The 20798-nt window shown below is 39.3% G+C and overlaps 1 protein-coding gene across 2 annotated transcripts in view; it reads left to right on the forward strand.

Moving 5' to 3' along the window:
- Window positions 1-20798, forward strand: part of LOC127424511 (metalloprotease TIKI2-like) — a 106961-nt gene that overhangs the window by 50553 nt on the left and 35610 nt on the right. For both annotated transcript variants that reach the window (XM_051669812.1, XM_051669811.1), the window contains exon 3: window positions 16313-16459. In XM_051669812.1, the coding sequence (XP_051525772.1) occupies window positions 16313-16459 (147 nt within the window). The remainder of the gene's footprint in view (window positions 1-16312; window positions 16460-20798) is intronic.

The raw sequence follows: 20798 nt of genomic DNA on the forward strand, positions 1-20798 counted from the left end.
CCAGGTTTCTTAACACTTCAGATTCATTATGATTAACTACAGGAATGAAAATGAGAGACAATAGAGAGAAAGTGAGAAAGGAAACGTTAAACAACTCGGAGTATAGCCAACCCAGACAGTAGTCCCAGAGAGAGATCTGAACTAGAGATAGTGGTAGGGTCACAGAACGGCCAATCTGAAGCAGACTAGACTGCACTAAATTAACACTTAAAAACAGATTCACTTATTGCTCATTCAGAAAATTCAAACCTGCAACCCTCAAGTTATGTGACAACCAGAGTCCAAAATTAACACTCACTATAGGTGCCAAATGCAAATAAAAATGTGGCTTTGCTGAGTACATAAAATAAAGTTACTTTCATTTTATTGGGGGAGGGGGGTGGGGGGTTGTTGCTTGTGTGGACTTTTCAGACGATCCCTTATCACACCCGCAACAGTATTAGGACGTTTTAGTACAATGTGTGGACTTTTAGAATGGTCCCTTAACCGCATTAGGTAACATTTACAACGAATATCAAGGTTAAATTAATGATCTTGAAAGACGCTACCTGACCACCTTAAAATACGGGACAATTGATTTGATACGGGACGGGTGGCAACCTTAGTTGGAAGGTACAGTTTATAAAATATGCATTCTTCTTCACTGTATTACATCCTGTACAGCTGAAAACAACTTGCTTCACAAATCGATTTTGGCGCCCCTTCGTGGACATTTCATCTTGAAAATGGAGCTCACGTGTGCCAGTTACTGCCTTGGACACTGGGGGCAGTGTTTCGCATTTCGGTAAGCACAGACCAATTTTGGCTAGAGAAAAGTCAACCTACTGTTTCCGATTTCACTGTGAGATCAGTTTGATTGACCCATCATTGGCAGATGTGGCAAAAAGAAAATTTTGGACACTGGAGTCAATGCAATAATGCACTTCATCCTAATTCTACTACATATTACTACTCAATAGCCCTCTTGCATCTCCCAGAGCTGCAAAATTCAGCCAGAGTCCTTCCTGTTCCCCCAAACACTTAATCAGCCCCATCTTTTACAGAAACAGGAGGACACTCCTGTTTTAAACCAGTTTAACCCAACAGAGTCCTCCGCTCCCAAACAGAGAAGCCCTGTGGAAATATTTGTGCAAAACAGAGAGCAAAAAAAAAAACAAAAAAAAAAAAACAAAAGAAAGAAAAGTAGTTGGGAGTCAGATATAAGAGCTCCATTGTATGCATTCACATGAGTCGTCAGTGTGGCACTCATGTGTAGGGAGGCAGTCTTGTTCAGATCAGGAAAAGGCAGACTCATTGAATTAAATCAGCTGAGATCAGCCAAGCGGCACCACTGGTAATGTCTGGTGCTTCCACAAAATTAGTCTCTTCCCCACCTGCTCCATCACATTTATCCGACTCTATTAACAGGACTGATAGACATTTATGACACAGTTTCACATGAAAATTAATCAGCATGTGACTTCATCAAAAAAGTTAAATCATTATCAAAATTAATTGTCTTTTTAATATTCTAAAAAGCCTTTAATTAGAGACATCTGCTAAGCTTGCAGATATAGGGTTAACAAATAATGTTCATGAACTTTTATTTTATATTTTGTTTCTAAAAAGCCTTTAATTAGACACATCTCTAAGCTTTCAGATTTAGGGTTATCAAATAATGTTCATGAATTTTTATTTCATTATTTATTATAGGTTAAAATGTATATGAATGTATAAGGGAATATGTATATTTTAGCAGCTGTGACTGGTCACCATTTCTTTTAGTTTTTGTTTTTTTTTAATACACAGTCTCAGTTAATATTAGGTGGAAAAAAATTTGTGTATATAATTATACAAGCTTAAAATATTTAAAATAGTTTTATGGGACAGTTGCTTGGCATTTCATCTCAATTACCCCAAATTACCTAATTAATGTATCCCCACCCCCACCCCCCCAACATAGCTTAAAATGTATTTGTTCTTTATTTTACTAAAAGTAATCTTTCCATTTTTATTTACAGTTCTAGTAAATCTAAAATACATTTTGAGTTGATAAAATTTTTCACACCAAAGGCATAAAAAGTAATTGCATTAAAATTGTATTTTACCAAGGGGAAGCCACCCAATTTTGTTCAAATCATGTATGTTTTCCCACATTTTAATAACGACAGAGTCAAGACTTAACTAAAAATATCCCAGCACAAGTTTCACGTCCAATAATCCTTATCTCATCATACTGTGGTATCATGCTATCTACAAGCTACATACAGAGTGTGGCATTAGTCACACAAGATGATCTAAAAATCTGTAATACACACCATGATTTCCAGTAATTATTTAAAGTGAGATGGTGTGTGTTGCCATGGTGTCAGGAAAAAATGAATTGTTTGGTTGAATTGGAGTGCAAACTTTCTCCTTGCTGTTCCGTCAATATCAGCAGTGCTCTAGACTTGAGCTTATGCCATTCATTTTGTTCTAAAGGTTTCCCATGAAATAAACCACTTTATCAAGGTTGTACCATCCTGTTCCATACCAGCCTGATGAAGTTAGTAAGCACAGGTGTGTGTGTGTGTGTGGGTGGTTTGTGGGTGTAGTTTGTGTTCATGCACATGTTGTGTGTGTGTTGCAAATTTCAAACAATAATTATCATGTAGTTTCATTTTTACACATTTTTAAACCTTCATTCCAAATTATCTATTTTCCAAAAATAAACATTTTTGAGTGACTAAAGTTAGTATTACTGGTTGCTTGTCAATTGTTTCCGCAACACAAACACAACCTTCAAAACCATTCTTTGTGTGTGTATGCTGCTGCATGTTTTCCCAAAAATGAGTTTTTTATTTGCAAGGATTTAGTAAATTGGGACAGCAGTATGAGCAGAGATTGGTTTATGATTGGTTGTTGGCATCAATTGGAAATGGGGATTGCATGTGATTGGTTGCTGGCAGCAGTAGACACAGAGGTTGGTTTGTGATTGGCTGTTGGGCCATCATGTCAACAACACAAACAACAACCTTTATTTTAGTCAATGCTGGTGGGAAACCAAATCCCAGATCTCTGCTTTCCTTAATGCTGCACATTCTTACAGGTCTAATGAAATGATAAAGTGTTTGCTTTTTGAAGCACATAGCCATAAATGAAATACACAAACACACACAGATACAGATGAAGCAAACCAAAAGCTCTTGTAATTTTAACAAAAAGTCTACGGTTGCCAAGTGCATGCTATTACTGGGAGGCAAACAAGCACACACACCACCATAAAGCACACACATACACACACAGCTAAAACGCACAACAATAAAACTTTCAAGGAAAACAACTACAGCTGTAAATTTACAAGAGAAATGAACTGAACTCTGAGCTTTTGGACATCCCTGAACTAAAGACATCATATGGATGATCAGGGGTGCTTTAAGGTACCTCTGGGCCCATGTTGTGTCCGCGGGGGGTGGGGGGGGGGACTGCTCTGCATTGAACAAGCACTACATGGACGCCTTTAACGGTTGAGCACTGTCACCTTGTTAACAACCGTGTCTCCCGCTGTAAATGTTTACACACGCTCCTCCCGTGAACATGGATAAGGGTAAATGGGCCCCATGGCCGTGATCTGGGCCTGATGGGAGTTGTAGGCCCATGGGCTTCATCCCGTATAAGCCAGTGCGTTAAGACGCCCCTGTGGATGTTATGAATTCTGTTAATGATGCTGGAAAACTCCTATAAAACTCAGTCCAGAACTACAGACACACACAAAACAGTGTGAATTACATCACTATCACACCTAACCACCTTGCATTTATAAATTCAAAAACATCCACATATATATCCAATCAAAGCCCATAACAACGCCCCGTATCCTCTCAATATAAATTCTAAGTAGAAAACATAACAGCAAATAAACCCTGAATATAATCTAAGTGAGATCAACAGATTATAGAACACACAAAACCATGGAAAACTAACAATATTACAAAGTGAGTTTGTTTATTCCACAACAGATGCAACTAGATGGCAGAGGCTTTTGGTTGGTCTTGAAATTATTGTTTTATCTGAGGCACTGAGGCCAAAAAACCCCCCCTCAAATTTCCAAAGATGGGGGGGACATGCCCCTGCCCTGCATACAAACCACAAATATAATACAATAACTTTGTGAGAGGCTAATAAAGACTAAAATGAAATGGGACATAAATAAATGTGAATATAGTGTCAATTACTTTAAAAACAGACTGCAGTCTGGAGTGCTTCTCTTTGCAAGTTGCCCGATGGCCCATTTACAAATTGGCCCTGCCCTCACCTGTGGAACATTCTCGTAAAGTAACAAACCTCTCTCTTTGTTTTGGAGTGGAGGGGATGAAAAAGAAAGAGAGGGGGGTAAAGAAAGAGAAAGAAAAAGGGGGATGACAGAGAGAGACAGATAGAAAACTTTGGATCCCATTTTCTAATTAATGCCAGCACACAGCCAATGAGTTGCTCTCTGTTTTTGTGTGTGTGTCTGTGTGTGCATTTGTGGGTCTGACTGTCAGGCTCCATCCCTTGGCTCTCTCTGTCTTTTTTCCTTGTGTTCATCCTGTCATCTGCATGTCTGTCTGTCCTATCCCTCTTTCCATTTTGCCACTTTCCTCTGTGTCTGTCTTGTGCACAGGGTGAGATAACAGTCCAGCCAGCTGCAGATTACAACTGGAAACAGAAGCCCTGTTTGTATATATGTTTGTGTGGGTGCCTGTGTGTATCTGTTTCAGTACAGTATTTGTCTGGCTGTGTATTTCTAAGTAATATACATTGTGAGGAGCAAAATGCCCCTATAATAGAGAAAAACCTGAAATCACCTACATTATTAGGAACTGTCCCTGTAATTCGAAATGCTTAATAAAAGTACCAAATGCTGTTTTATTCAAATAAAAATATGGCAAAAGGTTTTTATGAGGGTTTAGGGGTAGGGTTAAAGTATAAAAAATATTGTTAGCTCAATATGAATACAATAGCAGTCAATAGATAGTACTCATGATACTCATGGTAATACCAACAGTACAGTTGAAGTGTTGGATGAGGGAATGAAAGAGAGTGAAAGTGCTCTTGCTCCTGCTGAAACACTGGCTGTGACTTCCTGCCTTCATCTGCTTCTAATTCACACTCTCCTCTTCCAAGCTACCCTCTCTCCCCCCTTCCCTTGTTCTGTGTAGACGGGTGTGGAGGAGAGAGAGGGAGCTGACATGTTGTATTCTGATGATCTAAAGAGAGAGCTGGGCTGAGTCTCGGAGGGCTGCCCAAGCCAGCCCGCACATCACACCAATAACGTGGCTATATGCCCACTCAGACGCATAAAATATTAAATATCTTCTCTCTCACGCACACACACACACACACACACACACACACACACACACACACACACACACACACACACACACACACACCGAGCTATCTAAATGAGGACATACCATAAACTTCTATTGTTGTTATATAAGGCTAATTATAATGACAGCAGACAAACCTTACCTCTGAAAGAAAACTGTTCTTGACTTAAATTCTTTTTTTTTTTTTTTTAACTGTATATATGTGAGTACATGTTGTAACCTTCCTGATGTCCCCAAATGGAGATTATTATTTTTTTACCTCTGATTTAGCATCTCATGACAAAAAAATTTGCCACATACATCTGTATATGTGAGTGTAAGATGCACAAAGCTTTTGGAATGGCAAGTTAAAGGGATAGTTCACCCAAAAATGAAAATCAAAAATCATAATTTACTCAACATCATGCCGTTCCAAACCCAATTAACTTTCTTTCTGACATGAAACACAAAAGGAGATGTTAGGCGGTATGTTAGTCTCAGTCACCATTCCCTTTCATTTAATCTTTTTTCCATTCTTTCCAATGAATGTGAATGATGACTAGTATTCGGTAAGTTACTCAGATAGGTAATACACTACAAATCACAAATTACTTATCAAAAATTGCAATCAGATTACTGACTTTATTGATTGGGTGGGACTAATAACTTTAAGTTACTTTCTAAAACATAAAAAACATCAGCAACATAAAAAAAATTATTTGTCTGCTTAACGAATTCAATTTAATGTCTATATATTTTCTCCTTGTTCAATATCGGATGCTGTCATACACTCAGCACCACATATTTCTCCCTTACAATTATTTGTTTGGGGCTGCACGCCCTTCAGCTTTCAGAGAAAATGTAAACAGATGTACATATGAATGTAATTCATGTCTTAAATTTATTCTACATAAATAATATTTTGGAAATTTGTTTAACCAAAGTAATTTGCTTATTTGAAAGTCATTAAATAAAATCTGATTACAATAATATAAAATTGTGTGTTACACCACTTTTTGTACTTAAAAAAGTAATTACATTATAGTAATTCATTACATCAGAACTGGATTCCACTTCCACTAACATTCTGACAAACACCTTTTGTGTTCCTTGGAAGAAAGTCAAATGGGTTTGGAACAAGATTTCTGTGAACTATCCCATTAAGAGAGAGGGAGAGAGAAATATATGACATAACACTGTTAAGGCACTGCACATATTTTCCATCAGGAAAAAAAAGTGTCACTTCACTCTCTTGCCAGTGTTCAGAGAGCATGGTGCGTCTTCTTGGCGGTCTGTGTGTGTGCTCCATCTCTATTTCTACTCTGGCTCAGACAGCTTGTTCTTGCTGGAGTGTGTGCATACATGCTGACAGGAGTCATTCGTGTTGTAATGGAATATATTGAAATTGACGGAGGAGGCTGACCCTTTTAGAAGGGTGCAGTCACCTCTATACACACGCAACATTCTACATAAGTAAACGCTACTGATATGACAGCACACACTTTTATGTTTTATGTTTTCAGGTCACATGTACCATACACACAGGACACAATCAAGTCAACATATGCCTGCCATTAAGCAAAACTTACACACACACATACAGTACATACATATTCTCTGTTTCTGCTCTAGTCTGCTAGACGCAGGCCTGCAGGCAGGGCTGGCTCAGTATATGTGTGAAATTTGACTTTTCTGCACAGGATTTGCCGTGAAATGGCATGTCTGTTTAGCCACACAATCAGACAAACATATGCTAACATACGCACACACAGATCCCGCCAAAATCGGTGGACACACACGGACACACACACACACACACACACACACACACACACACACATACACAAACATGAAAGGAAAGGTAGGACACGGAGGAGATGAAAGGAGAATAAACATTATGATGAGGATGAATCGTAGAGAGAGAGAGAGAGAGAGAGAGAGAAAGACAGAGAGATGTTGATAAGACTGCAGGTTTGGGTGGGGAGCGGCCCAGCTGCGTTCCAGATCTGATCTGTGACTATGAGCAGAAGAACATGACACACATCCCCAGAGTCAGTAATTTCAGCCTGCTTCTAATTTTTCCTCTCTCTCTCTCTCTCTCTCTCTCTCTCTCTCACAAACACACACAGACTTGCCTGTATGAATTAACAGGAGGGGTCTGGACTCCAGTTTCCTTTATACATTTATCTTCATATTCAAACTTACGTGCTATGATCATGTTTAAGCACGCACTCCAGTAAAAGATTGTAAAAAATACAAATCATTCAAGAAGAATTAAGCTGTTTGAGGGCATTAAATGAACGAAGGTCGGTGCTAGAGATAAGACAGAACTTGGAAGGACCCTATCCCTCTCTCTCTCTCTCTACCTCTTTTTCGTGGAATGAGCATCATATGGTTTAGATGCTATCAGACATCCCAGGGTCTGATAAACTCACAGCAGTGGGAATCAGGTATTTCCCCCAGTTGGAAGGGCCACTACAGTATTTTCAGAATGTAAAGAGATCAGTGAAAGAGTGCTGTATACACACACACATACACTACTGGTCAAAAGTTTTGAATCACTTGACTGAAATGTTTCTCAGGATCTTAAAAATCTTTTGATCTGAAGGCATATGCTTAAATGTTTGAAATTAGTTTTGTAGACAAAAATATAATTGTGCCACCATATTAATTTATTTCATTATAAAACTAAAATTTTATAAAAAAAATAAAAAAGTTCCTCAAGAAGTTGGTTGAGAAAATGTCAAGAGTACATGTCTGCAAATTCTAGGCAAAGGGTGACTACTTTGAAGATGCTAAAATATAACACAGTTTTGATTTATTCTGGATTTTGTCACAACATAATTCCCATAGTTCCATTTATGTTATTCCATAGTTTTGATGACTTTACTATTATTCAAAAATATATAATAAAGAATGAGTAAGGTTTCAAAACTTTTGACCGGTAGTGTATATTTATGTTGCTATTTAAATAGTGACATAACATGGACTTTTCTTTTTTTTTTTTTTTTTTAAATTCTGTCATCAATTTCTCACCCTTATGTTGTTCCAAAATTATATGGCTTTCTCTCTTTCGTGGCACACAAAAGGACATGTTAGGCAGAATGTTTAGTCTCAGTCATCATTCACTTTCACTGCATCTTTTTTTTCTTTTTCTTATAAAATGAAAGTGAATGGTGACATTCTGCCCAACATGTCCTTTTTTGTTCCATGTAAGAATGAAAGTCACATGGGTTTGGAACAATATGACGATGAGTAAATGCTGAAATTAACCCTAAAAGAAAATTATGCATTTTTAGAATAAAAAAACAACAAAAATATTTTCATTATTTATGAATCGATTAAAGGATTCAAGTGGATTATTGCTTTCATAAATTGGTGGCAACAGCAAAATGATAAAAGACAATGTTCAATAAACATTTATTATTTATTTATTTTATCCCCTTTTCTCCCAATTTGGAATGCCCAATTCCCACTACATAGTAGGTCCTCATGGTGGCACGGTTACTCCGGGTGGCGGAGGAGAAGTCTCAGTTGCCTCCGAATCTGAGACAGTCAATCCACGCATTTTATCACGTAGCTCGTTGTGCATGACACCGCGGAGACTCCGCATGTGGAGGCTCATGCTACTCTCCGCAATACACGCACAACTTACCACGCACCCCGTTGAGAGTGACAACCACTAATCGCAACCACGAGGAGGTTACCCCATGTGACTCTACCCTCCCTAGCAACTGGGCCAATTTGGTTGCTTAGGAGACCTGGCTGGAGTCACTCAGCACACCCTGGATTCGAAATCATGACTCCAGGGGTGGTAGTCAGCGTAAATACTCGCTGAGCTACCCAGACCCCAATAAACATTTATTATTAATAATTATCGGAATAAACTATTCTTACACCAAGTAATATAGTTCTTTATGCTAACTGTAGGGTCTGTTTGCGGTAGCCAAGTAACATAGCAGCTTAGGTGACGTACACACTAATCCGTATAAGTTAGAAAACATATTTTTCATTTTCCTAATGCAATTTGTTGTTGGTGAAGGAAAATGCCATTCCAGTGTGGATGAGAGGCTTAAGCATAGCAAAATCAATGCATTTTCAAATGAAAATGTATTACTGTGGAAATGGCCTTCATACATCATTATAGAATGTGTGGTCACAGGTGTGCATTTATGCAGAGGTTTTTACACTTCATGCAACGAACCCAAAAATATGATGATCCTCTTGCGAGGGACCCCATCCTAAAATAAAAAGTCTGCTGTGTATTTTAAAGTGTAATGACCCATTTATATGGTATGGGAAAAGTAAGCGTGCTATTAAAAATAAAACATGTCACTTTCTAAATTAAATTACTAGCATTTATACTGTTATTGTACTAAAGCCAAAAAAAAAAAAAATGTATAAAATATTTTCTTGAAAATATTTACTGTGTATTAAGTTGAGAGTGTATCTTTTTTCCACTCACTATTAGACCACGTCCATATTAATATGCCTACGTTTTCGTTTGAAAATGCATCGATTTTGCTATGTTTATAGTTCTTATCTACACTAAAATGCCATTTTCGGAAAATGATGGCACTGGGAAACTGAAAAATGAAAACATTAGTGTGGAGTAATATTGTGTGTTTATACCTGAAGAAAAACATTTTCAATTTAATTGATATTTACTGGCAGACTTTAGAAAGCATAATGAAACAGTAATAATGTCAAACTTTCTCTGAAATTATCTGCAGACCCCCTAGAACCCCCTTAAGCGCCCCTGAGGGTCCCTGGACCCCAGTTTGAAATCCCCTGCATTTGTAGACATTTTACAACAACATTTAACACAGCTAAGTTCAGAATTTAGAATCAGAATATAGAGTCAGAACTATCTGTTTTATAATTTCCAACTGAGCTCACTTTTTGTCACAGGGTTTAATAAACGTTCTGAAGCTCCATGCAGCTCGGCTTGTCCCTACCGTAGTGTTTGTTTAGAGCTGTGGGCTTACAGGCATCTGAGCTTTGTTTGACCTCTGACCCAACTTAACAATGCTCCTCTCCTTCCTCACTGTTTATTCATCCTTCCATTCCATCTTTCCCTTAGTCCTTTCTTGGTTTCTTGGTCTCTACCCATTTAGTTCTCTCTTGTAATTCCCCTCTTTTTTCTTCTCACAGAACAGAAGCAGCTGAAGCGCTGAGAAGCAGTCGATTATTTTCATCCTTGTTCATCTTGTTTGCTTTTTTGTGATAGGGGAAAGAATGGCTGAAGACTCCACTACTGGGGATGCCAAGTCAAATGGCAGAGTTTGCTTTTGGACAAGTGTAAAAAGAGAGAGAGGGGGTGTGAAAGAGAGAAAAAGAGAGGAAAAAGAGAAACTCTCCAGTGTCTTATTAAACAAACCCAGAGGGTCACTGCAGGCTGACAGCGGGTTTGAGATGGAGTGACTCTCAGAATGGAGATGACTGGATGGAGAGATTAGACAGAGAGATGAAGAGATTTGTGTCGAGCTAGGCAGAAGAGAAATGTCACCAAATAAAAGGTTTTCTGGGGACGCCCGCTGCACCAGTGGCCTACCAAACTTCTCTTTGTGGTAATTCCTAGGCTCCAAGAAAGAAGGAACTGGAACTACAAGAACGAAAAGAAAAAAGAAAGAGAGTTGCAAGGTCTGGTCATGAAAGTGCTCCATAAGTATCTGTTAGTAGGAGAGAGGAACTAAAAAATGTTTTACATACAGTAGTGTGGTACAGTCCTTTGTTATAATGCTGCTGAGTAAACTTGTGAAAGGTCTGCTCTGTTTTCGTCATGCCATATGCAATCATCTGCATGAACTGCTTACCTCTACATATGTTAAACTCAGACTAACAAACAAAAAATATTTTGCAATCAACAAAAAATTGGAAAGAATGTCCATACTCTGCTGGAGTGTAGGGCTGCAACTAACGATTATTTTTTATAATCGATTAATCTAATGATTGTTCGACAATTCTGTGATTATTCATTAGCTCTTAACCGATTATTCAGCTTGTGCCCCGACTTAAAAGGTTGTATTAAATGTGTTTAATAACAATAAAGAGGACAAAATCATCTTTTAAAAACACCTCTAAATGACATTCACTGAATTATAGGGGAAAAAAAAAACTTTTTATTAAGTTTAATTCAGTAAAGAAATTCACTGCAAAAAATCCTATTGTTATCAAGTGTTTTTGTCTTGTTTTCCATGTAAAATTGTCTAACAATCCTTAAAACAAGATACAATTACTTCAGAAGCAACATATACAATATTTAGACTTGCTTTAAGAGAATGTATCTTAAATATCAGTGTATTTTTTTATATAAGTGTATTTTTTCACTTGGTTACTTCTGCGAGTGCAGTAAAGACAAAATATACTTATATTCAAGATCTATTATATATATATCTAAAAGCAAGCCTAAATATCTTATATGCTGCTTCTGAGATGAATGCATTGTTTTTTAAAGGATTTTTAGATATTTACAAATATTTGTAATTTTTATATTATATTCAACTTTCTTAGATAACAATTTTTTTCTTCTGCTGTATAGCTGCTAAAGAAAATGTACGTTGTTTTAAAGGTAGCAGGCAGTCAGGAGTAAGAGCAAAATAAGGGGTGAAGAGAAGATATGGAAAGAGAGAGAGAGAGAGAGAGAGAGAGAATAACCTCTAATTAATGACTAATAAAAAACAAGTGTCATCCTCAGGATGTTGGTTTGAAGTGGCCAGCTGTGTTCGGCTATTATTGACTCAGCTTTCGCTGGATACACTGAGCAGATTTTGGCTCGCATTGCCCACCGACTGCACCTGTGCCTGTCTGCACTTTTCCCATAATGCCCCTGACCACTCTAAAAGAGATTAAATCATTTCCAGCTGTGGAGCACATGCGCCTACATCCAGCTATTATTTATTTTGCCATCCTCTCTCACTCCATCCCTCTGTTCTCCACCTCAGAACTGCCTCTCTCTCTATTTCCCACTTTCTTGTTATCTGCCTCGTTTACTGTCCCTCACTCAACTTTCCATAAACTAAGATGATCAGTTTGTGAATGCTAGAAAGCTGAATGGACAGAAGAAAAAAACAAAGAAAGAAAAATAGAACGGAAGGTGCGAAAAAGTTGATGCCACATGCTGTGTGCCCATCTGATCGGGAAGTTCTGAGGTCTGCCTGTTTCCATTCAAATGGCCTTTTATCGATAAAATGGTGTGCGTGATGACGTCATGCTTAAAAAAACTCTTTGTCGCATACGTTTTGGTTTATTGCAAAAGAAATCTGCCCTTAAGCCATTTCCATACAGATTTGGATCAACAGAACTTGAATAATTGGATCAACAAAACCTGAAGCTACCAAACTGTCAACAAAACAGTTTGTTTCTTTTTCCTCCTCTCATTTGGGAACTTCACCTGGTAATTAGCATTCTGCTGTTTTTTATTTCCCTTGGACTTTTTCTCCATTTGGCCTCTCCAAATGCTAATTAAATTTTGGAATGCAATGCTTGGGAGAAGGTTAGAAGTTCCAGGAGCAGGTGGGTTCTTCAAGCTATTTTGTGTGCAGAGGGGTTTTTGTGTTTATCCTGCTGAGAAAAACAACTTAAACCAGCCAAAGATGGTATGCTGGTTTTAGCTGGTTCAAGCTGGTCTCCCAACCTGGCTAAGTTGGTCTAGCTGGTCTCCTAGTCTGGCCATGATGGTGTACAGCTGATTTAGCTGGATGGTTAGCTGGTCACCCAGCCTAACCAGGTGAAAATTGTCCAAAACCCCCTAAAATGAGCCCAAAGACCAGCCTAACCAGGCTGAGAGACTGGCTAGGTTTAAGATGGTTTTCAGCTGGTTTAGCTGGTCAGCTAGCTGGTCTCCCAGCCTGACCAACTGAAAAGTGCATAAATCCCCTCTAAAACCAGCCAACAGACCAGCCTGGTCAGGCTGAGAGACTAGCTGAGTCCAACAAACCATATTTTAGCTGATGTTCAGCTGGTTTAGCTGATCAGCTAGCTGGTCTCCCAGCCTAACCACTCTATAAACTCCCAAAACCCCTCTAAAATAGCCAACAGCCTAACCTGGCCAAGCTGAGTTACTGGCTGAGACAAAAAAAAAAAACAGGTTTTAAGCTGATGTTTAGCTGGTCGGCAAGCTGATTTCCCAGCCTGACCAGCTGAAAAGTACACAAATCCCCTCTAAAACACTAGCCTGGTCAGGCTGAGAGACTAGCTAACACTAACAAACCAGGATTAAGCTAATGTTTAGCTCGTTTAGCTAGTCTGCTAGTTGGTCTCTCAGCCTGACCAGCTGAAAACTCCCAAAATTCCTCTAAAAACAGCCAACAAACTAGCCTACACAGGCTGAGACACTGGCTAAGACCAGCAAACCAGTTTAAGCTGGTGTACAGCTGGTTTAGTTGGTCGGCTAGCTGGTCTCCCAGCCTGACCAGCAGAAAACTCCCAAACCCCTCTAAAACAGCCAACAGACTAGCCTGGCCAGGCTGAGAGACTGGCTAAGAACAGCAAACCAGATTTAAGCTGGTGTTCAGCTGGTTTTGCTGGTCATCTAGCTGGTCTCCCGACCTGACCAGTCAAAAGTCCCAAAACCCCTCTAAAACAGCCAACAGACTAGCCTGGCCAGGCTGGGATACTATCTAAGACCAGCAAACCAAGCTATTGTTCAATTGGTCGGCTTGATGGTCTCCCAGCCTGGCACACTCTCATGTTCTCTGTCCCATCCTTTAATCCCTTTAATCAATCACATCCCAGTCATTCTTTCATTTTCTCTATTTCTCACATGGAATGTGCTTAAGGTTAAGGGAAACTCCTAATTTTTGGCACTACCACAGAAGCAGGGCAGATGGGTCAGACACCCGTCTCGTAATCTGAGCGTGCCGTGGCCCCTGCAGCAGCTGGCATAACTATAAAGTACCTATGTGTGGGCACACACCGTGGCATACTAGAGCCAGAGCACATCTGCACAGGAGGGCAACACCCATCATGACAGGGCAACGTAAAAAATAAAGACAGTAAAACAACTCACGCAATACTGAAATAAATGGCCAGCGATTACAAGGCCGGCAGGGGGTCGGCTCAGAGCACATAGCATTGGCTGGATGTGAAGTGAGATTGATGGAGTGCATTTGCGCTGCTCTGGTGCCGGTTTGATCGCAGCCCATTTTAGGATTACCGCATTGGCAGGGATACAAAGATCTGCAGAGCACTAGGCTGAAAATAGATGGTTTAAAAACTGTTTAATAGATTAAATAATAACCCCCCTCCACCACCACCACTTCCATTGTCCATGAGGTTGAAAATTCTTCAGTTCAGTTCACGTAAAGTTTAAAATATTTTTACACAAACAGAGATGGCTTGAAAAGGGTGCCATTTTATTTCCTGTGTTGATGTATTTCCTATTGAAACAGGAAATTAGGTCTGTATCTATTGTATATTTTGAATTTTTTTTAAATATCAAATAGCCTTTATATTTTATGTCACATGCATTGAACCATGATTTGCTGCTTGCTATTGCCAATCAGAGGTAGGTGGTATTAGTGGGAGGGATATTTTCCATCTAAAGAATTTTTTTATTGGATAATTTTATTGGAAAAATTTGGATATGCCTGTAAGTGCAAAAAGATTCATCGATATTTTGATCTGTTCTTCCAGGAAGAGGAAGATGTGTATTTCTGCTAAAAGATAATTGTCTCAACGTTTATGAGCATATAGATGTTCTCAAATCTAGCAGACGTGGAATAAAAGCAACAAACCCCCAATTTCATTCGATTTCATAATCTTTATGTTGAATGGTCAAAAACAAAACAAACAAACAACCCCCCCCCCCCCCCCAAAAAAAAAACAACCCACAAATATGGGGGTAAATGATGCAAGCCAGACTCGATTTCTTGTCAGCCACTTGAACTCTTGCCACCACTTAACATATTGGAGCATGTGTGCAAACCAGTTAGCCACATCTCCAACATTTCTAAACTAAGGAGCATGTTCATTTATGATTGGAGGCCCGAACTACAGACAAAATTCACAGCACATTGACTTCAGTGGATAAAACAACAATCTGTTTTTCACCAGAGAAGGCTCTGTTTTCTCAGTGCTAAACAGAAAAGCACAAACTCTCATTTCCAGCCTTTCTCTGAGGGCCAGGGGTTAAATCTTCTGTAGCCTTTAAGCTTGCAAATAAATCTATTAGTGTAACTGCTCTCATAGTCCATTTTCATTACTGTATTTCTGTCACACACACTCACAAACACATCCTCTCTGTAAGTCTTCAAGGCAATTAGCATGACGGGTCCCAGCCAGAATAGACAGGTGTAATCATGTACACAAATCAACTGACCACACATGATCGGGTACGAATGTGTTAGCTTGTAGAATGCCTGACACTGTGAAATTCAATCTACCTTTCCACGCAAAATAACCGAAAAAACTCCCCCCTCCCAACTCCAATGGGCTCTCCTGTCAAAACGCTTAACTGTGATTGACAGCCGGAGCTGAGCGACTCAGCCAATCAGGAATGGCGTGAGAGTGGAGTGGGCAGGAGTGTGAAGTTTAACCCCAGGAGTCTGGGACAGCTGCAGTGTCGCTGTGGTCTGTGGCTGTTGCACAGCATAAATTATATCTAAAGAGGGTTTACTTTTTATTTTAATGGGGGCTGTAAATTTACAACCCTTGGACCCTGGAGATAGAGTTGTCTCTCACACATTCACTTTCTCTCTCATTCCTGTTGCTCTGGAAACAGGCCATTTTATGGCACATATTTGTACCTGGTGTCTAGCCTTTTGTTGGTGTAATATTTGGCTACCTCTGAAAGGAAAATGTTCATATTCCATGGTCTATGTTTATAGCGTATGAATAAATAAAGAGTGTGTTTGTGATTATGTGTAAGAGAACACATTGTTGGCTATTTGAGTCCGATGTGACATCATATTTGTATGTGCGGGAGTGAGAATGACTAAGCTTGTGTACTTTACAAGCTAAAAATTAATAACTGACTGACTCTCTCTCTCTCTCTGCAGGTGTTGTTTGCTCTGAATCAGACTCTATTGCAGCATGAGAGTTTGCGTGCAGGCATTCTGCAGGACGCCTTTACCACCGAGGACCTCATAACACACTACAACTGTGGAGATCTCAACTCCATCATCTTCAACCATGACACGTCACAGGTAAACAAACAACCAACCAAAAAAACAAACAAACAAACAAACAGAAAACCTCACATAAGCATATACTGAAACTATAGGTGCGTCCCAAACAACACACTTCTGCACTGTTCTACACCATTTTGTAGTGTAAGTAGTGCAAGTAGTATGTTTACACTAAAAATGAAACAAAAAGAAGTGTACTGTAAGTACCCAGATGATGCACTTCTTTAACCATCAAAACGGAGTGTGGAACGATGGACACTTCATGCACTCAAACCTCGCGGGCTACCGTACATAGCGGAAGGGGCGGAGTTATTCGGATACGTTGCTGGTCTGACAAAACTGTAAATAATGGAGAGTGAGGCAACTAGCGAAACTTCAGTGAAGACAGCACCTTGCAAATGTGAGTTGAGAGCTTTACTATCACTTACGCTGTGTTAATATGTGTCGTTTGAGAAATAAGTGTTGAACTGAGGTTAGATAAATTGCTAGAGGTAGCGGCAACACATGACTTGCGTTTGAAACATCAGTTCCGTCAGCTGTTAAACGGCGAATGCTTCCGTGTAGTGAAAAACTGTTAAGTGTTCCATTTGGGACAGTACTACACTTTTAAAATGTATACACTATATGACTGAGTGTATAGTGTAAGTGTATAGTGTATAGTGTGTTGTTTGGGACACAACTTACATTCTAACAAAGTCCCTTTAAGGCAAGTTGGGTAACCAGGGTGTAACCAGGGGTGGTTCTAGGGTCAGTGGATATTTGCGGCTTAGCCCAGACCTCTATGGATATATGTAGGGCCATACTTTGATGAAATATCGGAACATAATAAACTTAATAATAAAAGTTTACATCTTACATCTTTGAGGTGTCATTTATGTAGCAAATCTTTGAATATTACTGAAACTAAAACTTAAAGGTCCCACTAACCTTTTTCTCATCCTCAGTTACACAAAAAGATCAGAAGTTGCGTGCCTGTAACACTATGTACTTTAAAATGTTATTTTAAAAAACACTATATTATCCCTTCAGCTTTCCAAAGTTCATAGCACACTGTGTATATGATTGATAGTATTCAGTGGTTCTCAACCTTTTTTGAGTACTGGACCCCCATCATATCTCAAAAACAATCTCAAGGACCCCCTGACACCACCATTTATTTCATCATCCTAATTTCCTAAAGGTCCTGTGATTTTTAGTCCAAAGCTACTTTTACATAATATGTACCTACTGTAACTGATGTCTGGTCAAACGCACTGCACATATGCTTACACACAAACATTAAACATCATCGAGATGGTAGTGTTTCAAAGTAGTTTTTTAAAGAGTATTTTGCCATCATTAATTAGTTTATGCACAATATTTTGTCCATCATAACAGTATTGTGTTAACAAACTCTAGCTGCTGGCAAAACAACTCCTCACATGCCCTCAAAATTACATTTTATCATTGTAAGAACATTCAGTCAGTGAACCGGATAATTATTGCATAGCAAAGGGGGTTGAAAATATCAGAAATAATAACAGAAGGGCAGCCGCTGACATTAATGAATGAATAGAATACAACAGGCATACTGTTTTACTCAGACTAAAAACTGTTTATTTGTATACAGTGAAAAGTTACATATAAACAGACGTGGCATATTTGTCGCGTTTTTTTATTTTTTTTATAAACATGAACAGAATATGAAAAACTGTTACACACCATTACTTAAAGCAAAGATGTTTTCACATCTGATTCTAAGCGGCTGAAGGGAAGTCATGCAGGCGGCTGCTTCTGGGTCCTAATCCCTTCCGAATACAACCTCTGTCAGTGCAACTTACAGTACACAGATGCGTCTTGTCTGTGTTTCTCTCTCTCTCTTTCAAATTGCTTTATTGGCATGACATACAGTAAGTACATACTGCCAAAGCACTACAAGAAAAACAAATAATTGAATACAATAAAATGGACATGAACAATAAGACAAAACAAAACTAGACAAGAAACAACTAAGAAAACAAAGACATATAATTGTGCTCGCCATATATAGTAAAATGTAAATAAATAAATACAATAATAATAATAAATAAATAACTGTAGCTAAACTAAACTGCTGAAACATGTGCTGGATGTGTGTTCATTTCGTAGTTTGTGGCATTTGTTAATGCGTTCGGCCACTAAGGGTGAAGTGGGTCCTTCACCAAGTAAGATTTTCAGTTTGTCATTGCCTCTCTTTCTCTCTCTCTCTCTCTCAACAGCGTGATTTTCAAATATATTTTAAATGATTCTACGGATCCCCTGCAATTACGCCACGGACCGCTAGGGGTCCGTGGTCTCCCCTGGTTGAGAAACACTGTTTTAGCCTATTGATTCAGTGGGTGTTTTGAGTTAGTTTAGAAGATAGGCTGTAAATAGGTTTTAAAACAGGTGATTATGACAAAAAAATAGTGGCTAGATTTGCCAAAGTTTGTGAGGTTCATGGCATTGTGCCGTATTTTTATTAAAAAAAATTTAAACAAAATTTCCTGGCTCATGATCTGTATATATTACCCTTTGTTTTCAAGGTTATATATATGTAAACAATTGGTACTTACTGCATCTGGATGGACCAGTTCAACACAGTTTCCAAAAGCTCACCAAGACAGGCATTCACACACAGCTGTAATCGCAAGTGCTCCTCTTGCATGGCAAGTTGAGTTACAACTGCCAGCAAGACAGCATATGGGTACTGAACTAAGGCATTTGTATTTGGTGTTATTGATACTGTGGAAAAAACATTATCATACACATCAACACATCACATGCCCCACCAGAGGCAGAAATATTCTGGATCACTACTACACCACTGTAAAGGATGCATATCGCTCTGTCCAACGTGCAGCTTTAGGACTCTCAGATCACTGTCTGATTCATCTTCACCCAACCTAAAAGCAGAAACTAAAATCAGCTAAGCCTGTAGTAAGGACTGTAAAGAGATGGACCAATGAAGCAGAGCTGGAACTACAAGCCTGCTTTGACTGCACTGATTGGAGTATTTTTGAGGCTGCAGCCACAGACCTGGATGAGCTCACAGATACTGTGACATCATATATCAGTTTCTGTGAGGATATGTTCATCCCTACTAGGACATTTTTATCATTCAACAATGATAAACCATGGTTTACAGGAAAACTCAGACAGCTTCATCATGCCAAAGAGGATGCTTACAGAAGTGGGGATAAAATATTGTACAACCAGGCCAGGAATACACTGACTAAGGAAATCAGAGTGGCTAAAAGAAGCTACTCTAATAAGCTGAAAAAACAGTTTTCAGCCAACGATCCTGCATCTGTGTGGAAGGGCCTGAAAAGCATTACCAATACAAGACAACTCCCCCTTGCTCTGTAGAGAGTCAACTAATGGCTGATGAACTAAATGTGTTTTACTGCAGGTTTGAAAAGCCCAGTCTCACACCCCTCCCCCGCTCTGATCTTCACTTCACATTCACAACAACACCTCCTGGAACCCCCCTCCTCCCCCCTCCTGCTACTCAATCTGCACTTATGATCTGTGAGGAGGATGTGTGCCGGGTTTTTCGGAAACAAAAGACTAGGAAAGCTTCAGGCTCAGACATTGTTTCACTTGCCTATCTGAAAGTCTGCACTGACCAACTGGCCCCCATCTTCACAGAGAGCTTCAATATATCACTGGAGCAGTGTGACGTTCCCTGCTGCTTCAAATGCTCCATCATTCCGGTCTCCAAATTTTTTTTTTTTTTAAATCACAGGACTTAATGACTACAGACCTGTCACTCGCATGTCTGTGGTTGTTTGAGAGACTGGTTTTGGCCTACCTGAAGGACATCACTGGACCCCTGCTGAACCCCTTTCAGTTTGCTTACCAAGCAAACAGGTCAGTGGATGATGCTGTCAATATGGGACTGCATTATATCATGCAACACCTCGACAGACCTGGTACTTATGCAAGGAACCTATTTGTGGACTTCAGTTCAGTCTTCAATACATTCATGCCTGATCTTCTCTCAACCAAACTGACCCAGGCCCACCCCAATCTGTCGATGGATCACCAGCTTTCTGACAGATAGGGAGCAGCTAGTGAGACTGGGCTAGTGAGGGTCACATCCGGGACCCTCACTATTAGCACTGGTTCTCCTCCGGGATGCGTTCTGTCTCCACTGCTCTTCTTCCTGTACACAAATGACTGCACTGCAAAAGACCCCACTATATGGCTGAATGTATAGTGTAAGTGTATAGTGTGTCGTTTGGGACACAGCTTTCGTTCTAACTAAGTCCCTTTAAGGCAAGTCGGGACACCCACATAGACTCCATTGTGAAGAAGGCTCAGCAGAGGTTGTACTTCCTTTGCCAGCTGAGGAAGT

This window comes from Myxocyprinus asiaticus, chromosome 33 (genome assembly GCF_019703515.2).
Source record: "Myxocyprinus asiaticus isolate MX2 ecotype Aquarium Trade chromosome 33, UBuf_Myxa_2, whole genome shotgun sequence".
Classification (NCBI taxonomy): domain Eukaryota; kingdom Metazoa; phylum Chordata; class Actinopteri; order Cypriniformes; family Catostomidae; genus Myxocyprinus; species Myxocyprinus asiaticus.